This window comes from Rhinolophus ferrumequinum, chromosome 16 (assembly GCF_004115265.2).
Source record: "Rhinolophus ferrumequinum isolate MPI-CBG mRhiFer1 chromosome 16, mRhiFer1_v1.p, whole genome shotgun sequence".
Taxonomy (NCBI): Eukaryota; Metazoa; Chordata; class Mammalia; order Chiroptera; family Rhinolophidae; genus Rhinolophus; species Rhinolophus ferrumequinum.
In genome coordinates this window covers 33,199,559-33,213,832 of record NC_046299.1, presented here as the reverse complement: position 1 = coordinate 33,213,832, position 14,274 = coordinate 33,199,559, and the positions used below count along the sequence as shown (strand labels likewise).

The window sequence follows — 14,274 nt, the reverse complement described above, 5'->3', positions numbered from 1 at the left end:
TTCTAGTCACTAACATTTGCTTGGTATTAAAGTGGGTCTCTTCAAGTAGCTGCTGTCTCTATGGAGGGAAAAATGGTGGTCTGAGGAGTGAGGAGAGTCAGAGGTAGGAGGGAAACTTACATTTTCCTGTATACCTATTTTTTTAACTGTTCCATAGTATTTATTATCCTTTCATGCTATCTCATTTTTTCCCCATGTGAAGTATAATTTAAAAAATTCAGAAGTGAAGTAGGAAATAGTAAACTAATATTTTTGCATAGACTGGGTAAGGAGGCAATGGAGAAAAAGAGGCAGGAGAAAAGACTAATGTTATTCAGGTTCTAAAAGATTTATGTAACTGATTGTTCTTTTGGAAGAATAATTTTAGAAAGTTGGAGATGACATTAACAAGTCAAGAGGAAAACAACAGAGATGACCTATTTAAATATAGGTTAAAAACCTTTAACTGAGGTCACAGCTACACTTCTCCAATTTAAGTGTAAGTAGAGAAAAATCATTTATGGAAAGCGTTTAAAAATGCATTTAAATAGAAAATAGCAAACAATTTAAGTATCATCTTTGTATATTAAGTATAAGCCCTCATCACAAATATACATTAAAATTCTAGAAAATACCGTTTTCTAGACATGTAGAGATGGTTATCTTCTCTTTTAGGGTTAATGCACTTACTACATCTCTTTCTTCCGATTTTACCATTATGTTCTGAAAGTTACTGGGTAAGATGCCCCAGTCAAATGTCATCTTCCCATACACCTGCCCTACGTACCAGTTTCTAAACATCCAGGAAGATACTATGAGTCTTTTGAGGACTCCAGATATATCCTGGATTCATTTGTAAGATGTCCTTTCATTATTATTATTCTACTTTACCTATTCCATTCCTTTTATCACCCCCTTACTCTATCTAGGTCTTTGCCAGGACTGGTGCAGTCTACAAAAAAAAGATCTTGCTTCTAGTCTCCCTGACTCTAATTCCTGCTATATACTATTGTAAGGTGAATTATCCTTAAAACATTGCTTTGCATATCAACCATCTACTCAAAAATCTTCAGTGGTTTACCACTGCCTATACAGAAGATTTCAACTGCTCCAACAGTATATTCCAACAGTTGGCCAGGGAGGTAAGACAAGAAAACAGGAAGGGTAACAGAGAAGCTATAGGCTCAAGCCAAGCAAAAAGCATCCCTCCTTAGTTGATGACAAACTTCTCAAATGCTGTAGCACTTACCAGCCTCTGTCCACCCACCAAAACATTTATAAAACGACTGAGTAAGGAAAAAGTAGAGCTCTGTTCCTTGACTTTAAATTCAGGGTCTTTTATCATTTAATCCCTTACTTCTCCCTCCAACTTCTACTACCATGTTTCCCCGAAGACTTGGCCAGACAATCAGCTCTAATGAGTCTTTCGGAGCAAAAATTAATTTAAGACCAGGTCTTATTTTACTATAATATAAGACCGGGTCTTATCTAAGATAATGTAATATAAGACCGGGTCTTACATTAATGTTTGCTCCAAAAGACGCATTAGAGCTGATGGTCCGGCTAGGTCTTATTTTCGGGGAAACATGGTAGTTAGTTGCATAAACCCTCTACTCCACCATGATTAGTCTATTTACTGTTCCTTTAGCAGGTCTTGTTATTCCTACCATCATGATTTTGTTCATGATTTTCTTTCTACTTAAAACAGTCCCTGCCTATTCTAGAGACCAAGATCTTTCATGAAGTCATCCTCAGCTGCCTCAATCATTAGTGAATGCTTTCTCTAAATGCTACAGTTTCTGCCTGCACTAGCCATGAGGCAATCAGGACCATCGACCTACAATTATAATCATATTATCCCTGACAAGCCTTTTCTCCCTACCGTGGGCTCTATGAGGGCAGATGTGGTGTCTAATACTTCACATACCTGACACTTTGAACAAAACAGTTTTCAAGACTTAATGGTAATAATCTACTCGTGTGTCACTTAAATACCTATATTTGGCTTTCTACCTGTCTTCCACATGTGTATTCCAGGGGATCTTAGAAGCTAAAAAAACAAATGACAAAATTCTTTTTAAAAGTCACATCTCTACTTTTAAAAGATTTTAAAATAATATGACATCAATATTTTGACTTCAGACTTAAACTGACTTTCACGACTTGGGAGGGAGGGAACTGCACTTAGGCTGCATGCGGGTATACTAAAATTCATTTAAAAAAATAAATCTACACTGGTCAGACTTCCTAGAGAGCTATGAATGGACTGATACGATGATATAACCTAGACCTTGAGTGAATTATTTTATAATGAAATTCAGGGAACAAACTCACAACTGTCCAAATTGCTTTTCACATATATACACACACACACACACACACACACACACACACACACACACATACATATAGACACACAGTAAACAGTATTTATGAAACTGCGGTTTTCACTGATTTTAGAGCCATGCGGAACAATGTGAAGCAGTCTGTCCTTTAAATCCCAATTTCTCACACTAGCCTACAGAATCTGGAAAACAAGTTTTATTCATCTTTTATCCTTGACTCCAAGCATTTGCTAGGAGCCAAATAAATGTTTACTGAATGCATCACAACTCACAGAAGAAATCTAAAAATCCATGAATATAAACATCTTGCCCTCAAACAGCAAGAAAAAATTGAAAGACTCCTTGAAAGCTTGTTTTTTGAAGAATAGAAACCAAAACAAATATATCATCCTAATAAGGAAATGACTGCAACAGACAGTAGTTAAAAAAATAAAACTACGAATTATATTAACAATAACATTTTTAACAATACCTTAATTAGAAATTAGTGTAGTTTTTAAGTCTAAGACTGAGAGCTTGTCAGTATTATCCACATTTCAAATGTCATACAAAGGAAAATGTGTATCATTACTGAAGATAAATTTTGTTTAATCTATTGAAAAATTTTACCTAGAGTCCTTCATTTATAAGCTGACAAAAATAGTCTAATGAGGGTGTTCACAACAAAATACTATAATATTTTTATTCTTCACTATTTTTCTTCTAAGTTGCTTACACAGTCAAATGGATTTGAGAAACAAATACTTTTAGGAATCATGAAATTAAATATGACGGAAAAACATTTTCATGTGCACAGAACGCCTCATTATCTTATAATTCTATTATGTCCTTAGTTTTATGGGAAAATATTTGCTAACTATAAGAAAAATGATCCTCAAACATTTTAATCGTACCTGTTTCTGAGCTTCTACTTTTTGCTTTCTGGTTGGATCAATTGCATCTACCATCCATTTGATTGTAAAGTATGTTACTGCACCAAATATTGTCAAACGGAAAATCAAACCAACAACCTCATTCCGACTCAAGGGACGAGAAAAGGCTTCAGCATGTACCATCTTGATTGTTAACCTTAAAAAACAAACAGAAACGTCACTAGGTAATAACTAGATTCATTAAAGTTGGGAGACTGATAAATACCTTAAATTAAGCAACAAAAACTGGCTTCTATTCAAATTTGACATTATTACCTTAAGAAAGCGTTTAAGGAGAAATGGGTTCTTAAATGTTAAGTAAACAAACACATTTTAAGCTCCCCTTGTAAACTAAGGAACAGATTAGAAACAGGCTTACTTATTAGAAGTTTTAATGAACTTTTTACAAAGCTCATATAATTTTAAGTTGAGATAATTCTATTTGAAAAATACAATAAATATTTTAAGGTATTTACTTTTTTCGTTGTTATGATAAAATTTTATTTACAGAATAGGTGGTCCAAAATTTGCTAACTCCGAAGCTAACCCCATATCTGGCACAGGAGAAGCTGAGGAAGGATCCAGGAGGTGCTGCAGTTTCTGAGAGCAAAAGGCTGCCCCATGCCACCCAGGTGAGATACTGGAAAAGCAGCAAGGTGCAAGGGCTGCAACAGCATAAGGTATTTAACCCTTGAAACAGCTTTAAAATAACTATTTCAGAGTCTAGAAAATCACTATATCATTAATCCAACTGAAGAAAGGCAGCCCAACAATGAAATACTTTACCAATACAACGATAAGAATTTCTTCTATTAAGTGTAGTGTAAACCAGGTAAATTTTGAGTGAAATTTAAACTGTGAACTGAGTCACTTTTTCCTCATACTTACTTTTAAAGGTTTTCAAGGCCTGCTTAAATTCAAACATGACGTTTTCTTAATAAGTGACATTAAAAATTTTGAGCCATACTATTATTTCCACAACCCAGCTAAATCTGAAGCAACAGAATCTTGAAAAATTTCTGAACGCTCACGAGAATGCTGCATGCACCCAAGATGGAGAGGGAAAAGGAGGCAATGTGCCTACTTTTAGCTATATTCCTGAGCAGCTACATCAATCACAGCTAGGCTTACAGAAGGCATGCACACCCCTGTCAAAGGCAATGACTATCCAGACGAATAAGCTTGCTGGGATAAAGTGACTGTCACTTTCTGGGAGATAGGATCTCAGTTTAAATAATGCTTTATACTCTCATAGCACAGGATTGTGCTGAGGACTATGTGACATGAAAAAGAAAACGAGAGAATATATATTGTGCACTCATGTGAAAAAGAATAAATCAAAATTTATACAGATGGCTCGGCAAAAGGTAAAAATTAGGTACTGCACAGATTAATATCTGTGGTTGTTCCAGCTCTAAAATTGTTTCTCTTCTCACTGCTACTACTCAAAAGATCCTCTTTACTTCCCTCCCTTTGGAAGAGCTCCAATACATTTAAATTCCTTTTAGATGCCTTCCCTCTATTCAAGAGTATATACTCCTCCCTAATAAAAAGACCCTAGATCTTTCCCTTTATTTACAGGATTCCCAACTATTCAAGACTATCCTAACATAGCCCCAAAGAGTAACTTTTAAGCGTTTTACTTGTCACCACTTCTCAGTAGGAACTTTCAATAGGTGGAATCACTAAGATCTGAAAACGTCACATGTATTTTCCCTCTAGTATATTTGCCTGGTACCCTGGATGGGTCATTTCTCCTCATTCATCTATATTTAGTCAAATTCTATCCATACTTAAAAAAATTCATAGGCTCCATGAAGGCTTTCAGATCACATTAATCCGCTGTTATTATTCATTTGGCCCTATTATTGAACTTATGTGATATCTATTCTACTAAACTAGAGTTTAAATCCTTATAAACAGGATTTATATCTTACCCATTTTTTATAATTGTCATACAAAAGAGAAGCTATTCAATCAATTATTCGGTCAACAGATAAATTGCCACTGCAGAAAAACCCTCCCAATCATTCCAGCAGAATTTCTGCCAGATTTTTGAACAATTTTCAAAAAAAGTCAAGGGTTCCATTGAGTTTACTTCTCCCTTACTAGAAGCCATTCACTACACAATAGTACATTATTTAATTTAAACTTCACTAAATGATTGAAAGCCTTCATTAGGGTGAAAAAACTCTGGCCTAGGAACATTAAGTGATTTAATTCACACAATAAAGCACCTATTAAACATGTATATATAATGCTAACTATATATTGGGTATACAATAATGGCTAAGATACAATTAATTTACTCAAGGAATGCACAGTCCGGTTATTAATTATATTTTTAAAAATGGAACTAGGTAGAAGCCACTGAATTAAAATCTCTTCTCATATAAAAAAAATAAAGGTGTTCTTTCTTCCATCAGCATGGATTCCTAAAAATGGGTTAATATCCCACTTCTTATACCATGTGAAAAATTGACTTCTCTAGCCTTTATTCAGGAGTAAATTTGAAAATGCTGTTGGAATGTGTGGTATTATGTGGGTGTATTATTCATTGATAAAAATAAACCAGTAGGCAAAATAAGGGTTTATTAACTTAACAATCTGTGAAAACTAGAGATATTCTAATAAAGCATTTTCATTTATTTAAAGTTTAATAGTGATAAAACTGCCACCTACTGGATGTTCACTGAACTACATGAACAACTAGGGTTGTTATCAGTACATCCCAGTCAAGACAATTTTAATCCTATAAAAAATATCAAGACACAAAACCTCTGCTGACTATATATTTTCCTATGCTTAAATTATTAACAGTAATACAATACTCTAGACCTATGGCCATTTTTAAAATAGTAGTCTTTCTTTTAAAATGACCTCAAAATTCTGAAATGAAACCGAAACTTCTACTTGTAGGTTGTAACTGGATATACTTTATTGTACACTCATCTATCATTCATATGCATTGATACAGCTGCAATGTAAGGCCGTTACAGCAACAGTATCATTACAGCACAATATACAATAAAAGCTGCATGTGCATACAACAGTAGGGAATGTATTTCAATCTTGTATAAACATTAGGATCAACACAATGAATACATTTAGGTACATAAACATAGATGGTGTTGTATACTTCTAAGAAGTATCGCAAAACTGTAATTCAGAGTTACTTTTTAAGATATTTTTTATAAGATGTCAGTTTCATTTTAAAGCGTTCTCCATTCCAGACTAGACAACTTTGAAACCGTACTACCTCGTCAAAGAGCAATTTACTGACAGATTAAGGATTGAGAGCATAGTGTTCACAATATAATATTTCTCTCCTGATAGACTGCAGTGCTTTTACAAAGTTTTTCTCAACCCCAAAGTCCCAGTTCCGCAGACATCAAGGTCCTATGAACACAGCCTATGACAATGAAAGACTGCCAACCTTCACAGAAAGGACAGGTTATAATTAACATCACCATCCTCTGGGAAAGCGTGTGCAGGCCTGAAGAACCACCTCCGCTTTTGCACTAGGTGGTAGCAGTGCCTGTGCGACAATCAGACCCGGTTCATTCCGGTTGCCTTTGCCTAGGATCCCGGTTCTGAGATCGTCTGGGACCACCCGAAGCCCAAGCAGTGACCCGACTGCCGGCAGAGATTCCCTGTAGGAAACGGCCGAACTCTTGGGGACAGCGCTAACAGAGATCTAAGGGCCTAGGCCGGGCCGGTAGCCAAACGAGGCCCGTGACGCCCTTGGAGGTTAATCTGCGAGATACCAAGGCCCGGGGGACGCTGGGGGGGCGGGACTGAAGTAGGGCGTGGGAGGAGGGGAGGTGATCTTTTCTGCTCCGCTTCCCAGTTCCGAGCCCGGCCCTACAGGAGCTCAGTGGGATCCCGCGCCCGTCCCACGAGGCCCCGCGGGAACCCGCTACTCACCCCCGTGCAGAAACAGCGGCAGCAGGTAGCCTGAGCCAGCCTCACACAGGAAGGATACGCCGCCTGGGACAGAACGCTTCCGGCGGGCGTCGCGGGCGGGTCGCCCCCGAGCACCGAGCATGCGCAACTCGCGCCTGTCCTCGAGGAAGAAGCGCGTTTCCGGGTTTTAGAACTGATCCGGGGGTTGGGCCCGAGCGACGTCGCGCACCGGACACTTAACCTGCTCTTTGCTGGGCTGCGGCTTTCTGCGAAGCCTTCGCGGTGGCTCGGACGTTAGCTGCCGAGTCTCAGATAGGGAATTGAGGAAGGCGCGTGTCACATAAAGTCCCTGCCCTGCTCGCGGGTTCCGGGCGCAACACTGATAAATCGGGGAGCCTTCTTGGGAGTACAAAGAAATGCTCTGTGTCCCCCCCCCCGCACCGTTCTTCCCGACTCCCGCCCCTCACCCCCTTAGCCGCCGTGCAAACCCGCCCGCTGCTGTTCTGTCCTTTAGCCAAAGCGCAGACGCGCATGGCCACCCCTCACCCCTTACCATCTGCCTTTCAGTTTCTAGGGTGAGCTCAGCCTCCTCCCCCTTATCTGCGCTGACAAACACCTGGGGTGGCTCCTGAAAATCTTAACAGCGAAACGACTCTGCAGCCCACCCAGGCAGACCCGGTAGTCGGGACAAAATAGGGCATCTGGTAATAGGTTTTGCATTTCAGTGACTTCCCTTTTTCTTTACCCCTTCCCCTTTCCAGAATGAGAGACGTGACATAAGAGTCCCAAGGGAGCAACCCTGAAAGCCAGCGCCTCCTGAACACTGCCGGGGGCGAGACAACTTTAGACACTGTACCCAGGTGTACGAAGCATCACTTCCTTCAGACAGACACGGTGAGACTGACTGAAGTAATGAGACAGTTCCTCTCCCTACCCTCCTCGGGAAAGCATTTTGTGCCTCTGCTTTAGGCATCGTCTTTGATGGCGAAAATTCTACAGCCTGACTGCTGAATTTAGTGAACACTACCGTTGTTACAAGCTTGTGATAATGTAGTGGGGGGTAATAGCTACAGTTGATTGAATGCCGGTTAGGTGGCAGGCTCTGTGCTTCTACGTGCTTCACATCCACAATATAAATACCTAAAAAAAAAAAAAATCCTGCATAAATAGCCATTCTTTTTTATAGATGAGCAAATTTTAAAGCTTAGATTAACTTTCCTAAGTTCATGTACCTAATAAATGGCAAAATTTCATTGGAACCTAGTTTTAATTCAAACGCTACACTTTACATATTTTCTTAGAGATAGTAATTTAATATCAGATAAATTTTAAAATCTAGGTGAAAGAGATAAGACCACAAAATGACAAAAATCATAAGGCTTTAAAAGGTAAAGATGGAATGACAAGGAAGCATGACTATTTCAAAAATTGGAGTCATTGACAAGAATCAAAATGGAATTTAATACTATAAGTGGCTCATGTTTTACATCCATGCCTTTTGGTCTATATGTGCGTGTCTACATTCATAATATAATTTTTTTTAAAAAATGATGTAAAACTAGGTTTGAGAGGACTAGACTGGTTATTTAGAGAGGGAGATAGAACTTTGAGAAGAACAGGATGATTATGAGACCCGGATGATATTTACTAGAAAACATAAGCCATGTGTATAGCAGTTATAGAAGTCTTGAAAGATGCTTTCTACTGGGTCTCTGGGATTATCCTCAATCTGAGCCATTGCTTGGGAAGCTCATGGGAACATGCCTTGACAGCTAAAAAGTAGAAGTTACTGAAGGAAAGAACTTTAAATTTTGTGGCCTGCTAGGGTAATCATACCCACTGGTAAGGAAAATGAGCTGACAAATTCAAGATAGCAGTGGATTTCATTCATTGAGTGAAACTGGGTCGACTACGAACCTCACCTGCCTTACTCTAAGGACCAGGGTGACCAACTTACCCAGTTTGTCTGACATTAGGGGGTTTCTGGGACATAGAACTTTCAATGCTGAAATAGCAAAAGTCTCAAACAAACCACGAAGAGTAGGTTACCCTACTAGGGACATCCTAAATGAGTTCTAAAGTGAGGTGGAACTCCCAATATGGTTGGAGGTGGTCTCAAATTATCTGCCTAACAATGGGGTATGATTGCACAGAAAAGGAAATTGTTGGATAATCAAGACTAACCATAAAGAGTCTACATGCCCCCAAATAAATGCTGCAGCTCATTCTTTTTCCAGTGGTTTGGCTATAAACCAAGGACCTATGCCTATACCTTTTGGACCTAATTTTCATTTCACAAATCCTTAGGAAGCCTCCTATGTGTGGGCCCTGAGACTATCACCACCTTCCCACATACCATCCATGTTCATTTTCAGCAATCACTAAATCAGCTAGGTTTTTTTAGAATAGAGCAGAGTGAACATATGCTTTTCATCCCAGGATATCTTTATATAATCCCTGGCAGCACAAGACACCATATTTGGTCCACAGTAGGGGCTCAAGAAATAATTCATTATGTGTAATATTAATCAGGAAATTATAACAACAGAATTTTTTTTTGTAGATTTTCTGGGCCTTCTCTTTGTGATTGTCAGAATCAAGATATTAAAAATAATTATATTTATTGCAGATAGTTTTTCTTTTTAAAACCAATCCCTCTTAAAACAGCGTATGTCAGTTCTCCACACATGGAACTGAATTCTTCTTTGTTTTTGTTAGTTCAATGGGGCTGTGTTTAGTGTGCTCTGCAGCCAAGGTCAATCAATGCACTGGACCCTGAAAGGGAAGGTATTCCTTAGATTAGGGATTCTCAAATTTCACTGTGGATCTATAGACTTGGACAATTTGACAAAATGGAGATTCCCAGGTCTCAGCCTTAGAGGTTCCTGGTTAAGTGCTCTAGGTTTTGGCCCAAGGGTTTGCATTGTGAATAAGCATCTGAGATGATTTGGATCTTGGTATTTTTGTACCACACTTTCAAAAATTCTAACCTCGTCAGTGATAGTTTTAGATATATTTTTACAAAAATCTCTACTGTCCCAGCCCCAAAAGCCTATCTGGTCAACTGAACCATCAAACCAGCTGGGATACAACTAGAAATCAAAGGAAGTAAGCCTCATGACTAGATTTGGAATAAAATCTCTTTGGAAGAAAAAACAATTCTGAAATTTTGGGATAAGTTAACATAGTAAACCTGACCCTATTCATTGCTCATTAGAAATGATTCACATGACAGTAATTAGAGTAGAACTTCAACATATAGATAAAATTATACAGCAGTAATTATGCCAGTACAATAATCACTTGGTAACTTTGGTTCTTTTTATAATATTTCATCAGAAAAGAATAATCTTTATTATTATTTTGACAAGTTAAATAGAATGGGTAGAGAAAGAAAAATAAAGCAGGAATACGAAGCTGTAGCTAAAGCCATGAAAGCACTGAGAAAGTGCTTGAATCTCCAATAGAAAGAATAAGATGATATCATGGCAAAACTAATGGAAAATTAAAATTTCAACACATTAGAAGGACTAGAAAGATGAATTGATATCTTCATTCTTTAAAAAGCACAGAGAGCTAAAAGATACAACAGTATAGTTCTAAGAACATGGTGTTGTAAATCTTTTCATGCTTTTGTTTTTAAACTTTATGCATAATTTAAAGTAAGTGTATGTAAAAATGAGTATATATATAATTTTCTCATGTGTAACACTAGTCATGGTAACACTAATCCTCAATCTTATATTGCTACATAAGTCCTTCACTCAAGCACTACTGCCAATTGTGCATTTTTTTTTTACTCGATGCTACTAATAGACATTTTATAGAACTTCGGTATTTATTTTAAATCTGCAATATTTTGTTATTTAGCTTTAATACAGTATCAAAAATGTACCGTTCAAGTGACACTATCTGTGGAAAGTCAAGATTGATCAAAACAGGGAATTGTTCCGGAAGATATCTAACCTTACTATAAGACTCATTAACAAAAATTTTAAGACATAAATGAAAGAGTAATCTCTCTAGGATTTGTTTGGGACCTTCATAAATGCCCTTCCATGTGGTTTTTTTTAAATTGGGTGAGGAAGCAAGAGGGATAGGGTAAGAATAACAAAGATAAGAATTCATCAACTGAAACAGAAGAAACAGTACTGTAGTTGGAATATTAATTCTCAGTTCCTGTAGCAGCAGATTGATAGATGAAGCATAAAGCAAGACCAGATGCTGTGGTATCCAGGATGCACTTGGCTTCCTATCCTTTAGAACCTGGAGCATTTTTTGCTGTAAGTAGGTCACTTGCTTGCTCTCATTTACCTGATTCTAGAAAAATGCCCTTGAAAGTATTTGGAAAATTATGTGGGCTGGGGTTTAATATTTTTAAAATGAAGATTGAATAAAACCTTTTTTCCCTGTTTCTCTGTTAGCCAGAATGACTTGTAACCTTGGAGCATAGGTAAAACTAACATGGACAAGAAAAATTTAAGATCCTTTTACTCTCTAAGCACAAGTACACTAAAATTATGTCCATTCTGTTAGCCCCCATAATTCACTGTACTTAGCACTAGCATAGCACTCATCTCACAGAAGTATATTTGGGGTTTAAGTTTCTGTATTCTCCTATCAGATGTGAACTTCTTGAGAAAACTGGATGCCTATGACAGAGAAGGGGCTTAACAAATGTTGTAGTAAATTGATTTTTGCCCCCAAATCTGATATATCTAATGGGGCTTTTCAGGTCCCGTTCCTATAGATTTAACGTGATATTGAGGAAGGAAAGACAAGGGTCCAAAGATAGGGCATGTGGAATCAAACCATGTTACTGACCACAATTATGTTATTGCCCTGTCATGACAGGTTTGTTCCTGATATGTCCACCAGAGACCAGTCCCATCACAATGAGTCTTGGTATCCACAGGGTTTAAGAACATGGACATTGCTGCCCAACAGACCTGGGTTTGAATGTAAGTCATATCTGTTATTTATTAGCTCTATGACTTTGGACAAGTTATTAAACTCTCTGAGCCTCATTTCCCTCATCTTTAATATGGGGACAATAACAATCCACATGCCATAGAGTTGCATTGAGAATTAAATGAAACAGTGCACATAAAGTGCTGAGCTCTATGTCTGGCTCTTAACAAGTGCTCAATAAACATGCATTGTAATAACTGATGATATTTTCTTTATCCTATAAAGTAATGTTCTCTCATTTCCAGAAGTCTGTAAGGACAAAGATTCCTTCACATCTCCTTAGTGTTTGCATGAAGACTTCACCTCTCAAGTTTTCAACCATGGCATCTTGTCTGGGAACGTTTCTCTTCTCTGACTTGTGAAGAGGCTATGCCTGTCTCTTTGACCTCTTGGTTCTCTCATTCTCAATCTTATTACATCCCTCTGGCTGAGTCTAACTGTATGATAGTTATATAAAACCTGTAAGATTCCATCCTTATGAGCCCCAGACAATTAAATTTAAAATACTTATCAATTTATGATAATGATCTGTATATTTCTTAGTTCACTGCAAACCATCATTAATATTGACTGTTGTTCCCGTCTGTCTAATAACAGCCATTTTTTTGACCTTACAGCTCTTGTTCTCATGGAGTTCTGAAGACGAAAACATCTTGTAAAAATGCAAGTCTTTATAGAGCTATTGATTTTTTTAAATCTAGAGATTTATCTTATATTTCATTGTCATTTATTATTTGTTTAGGGAAAACTTCCTTACTTAGGCTGCTGAGTGGGTTTTGCACAAAAGAAAGATATTAGTTCAATGGATGAAAGTGAGATGCTGAACCAGATTTGAGATTTTAGAGATCGATACTTTGCAAACTATAACCTTATTACCCTTGAGAACTACCGTAACATCAGAGCTGCGATTCCTCATGTGAAATTTAATTCATGTAAGCACAACACATTTTTGAAAGTATTTACTATGTGTGACTCATGGAAATGCTCCTAAAATTGAGGGAGTTTTATTGAACAAAACAAATGATATGTCCTGTTCAGAGACTGAGCGCCTGGCCTTCAAAGGCAAAGGCCAGAGCAAAACTTGCTGATTTTAGATATTTAAGAATTAACTATCAGGAGCATTTGAGATCTTGCTTCCATACATGTTGTCAGTTTGGGTCAAATAAACTCTTATAAAAATTCTTAAAAAAAAAAAAGTATTAAATATCTACTAGACCTTCTTCTTTCACCTAAAAGAGAGAGAGAGGCCCAGCAGTAGTGGACTAGAAGCTAACGTTAAAATCACTCTCCCTACCTTTCTGTTGTCAGTGTTTCTGGAACCAGAAAAACAAAACAGGGGTAAGAAAGAAAGAAAACAGCAAAACCTGTAACTTGAGTTACTGAAGAGCAGGAAACAAATCAAGTATACTAAGTTGGCAGTGCTCAAAGTCCCATTCAACTTCACAATAGTATACATGATAGAGTTTCACAAACCTTTCCACTTTCTAGTCTGCTGCTTATTAACTTTAAATACCAGAACCATTCTGAGAGCTTTGAATGCCTGAATAAGGCCCGGTGCCAGAGGTATGCCCCACACCCATTTCTTTATGTCTCTGAGTTCTCATCTAAATGAGAAAACACAAAAGGGGATAGTAAAGGAAAGGAGACAGAGAGGTTGACACCCTAACAGTGTTCTCTATCTCTACAGTGTTTTGCAAAATCCTCAACAGATGCTAATGATTCTTCCCTTACTAAAAGTGTCATTAGAATTCTGTCTACCCTGTTTAGCCGAAAATAAGACCTAGCCGGACAAATCAGCTCTAATGCATCTTTTGGAGCAAAAAATAATGTAAGACCCAGTCTTATTTTACTATAATATAAGACCAGGCCTTATCTAACATAATAGAATACAAAGACCGGGTCTTATATTAATTTTTGTTCCGAAAGACACATTAGAGCTGATGGTTTAGCTAGGTCTTATTTTCAGGGAAACACGGTTGCTATTCTCAAACCTCTAGCTGGACAGTGTTCCACCATCCACATTCCAATCCATCCATCTTTGAGTCCTACTTAACACTATATAACTGGCATTCCAGAGTTTATTATCATGTTGTGGAGAGTAACAGTAGGAGACCAGGCCTGAAAAACCATGCCCTTCTTTTCTGGAAAGACCAGATGGCTAC

The 14,274-nt window shown here is 37.7% G+C and overlaps 1 protein-coding gene and 1 long non-coding RNA gene across 7 annotated transcripts in view; one reads left to right on the top strand and one right to left on the bottom strand.

Annotated features, from left to right (window-relative positions):
• Window positions 1-7,452, bottom strand: part of ATAD1 (ATPase family AAA domain containing 1) — a 37,747-nt gene extending 30,295 nt beyond the window's left edge. The window contains exons 1-2 of one of the 3 annotated variants that reach the window (XM_033130936.1): window positions 7,163-7,451; window positions 3,218-3,392 (exon numbers count right to left, since the gene is read on the bottom strand). In XM_033130936.1, coding sequence (XP_032986827.1) covers window positions 3,218-3,379 — 162 coding nt within the window. In that variant the 5' untranslated portion in view covers window positions 3,380-3,392; window positions 7,163-7,451. Of the gene's footprint in view, window positions 1-3,217; window positions 3,393-7,162 lie in introns of those variants that run through there. The other 2 variants (XM_033130937.1, XM_033130935.1) reach the window with 2 other exon arrangements.
• On the top strand, window positions 6,716-13,942 carry LOC117036202 (uncharacterized). 4 transcript variants are annotated; one of them, XR_004425333.1, is made up of 5 exons: window positions 6,716-6,985; window positions 7,903-8,035; window positions 11,327-11,424; window positions 11,996-12,102; window positions 12,730-13,942. It is a non-coding gene; the product is annotated as an uncharacterized LOC117036202 (long non-coding RNA). The 4 variants fall into 4 exon arrangements; XR_004425332.1 differs by lacking the exon at window positions 6,716-6,985 and having other exon boundaries at window positions 7,681-8,035; window positions 11,330-11,424; XR_004425331.1 differs by lacking the exon at window positions 6,716-6,985 and having other exon boundaries at window positions 7,681-8,035.
• Window positions 13,943-14,274: the final 332 nt, after the last annotated feature.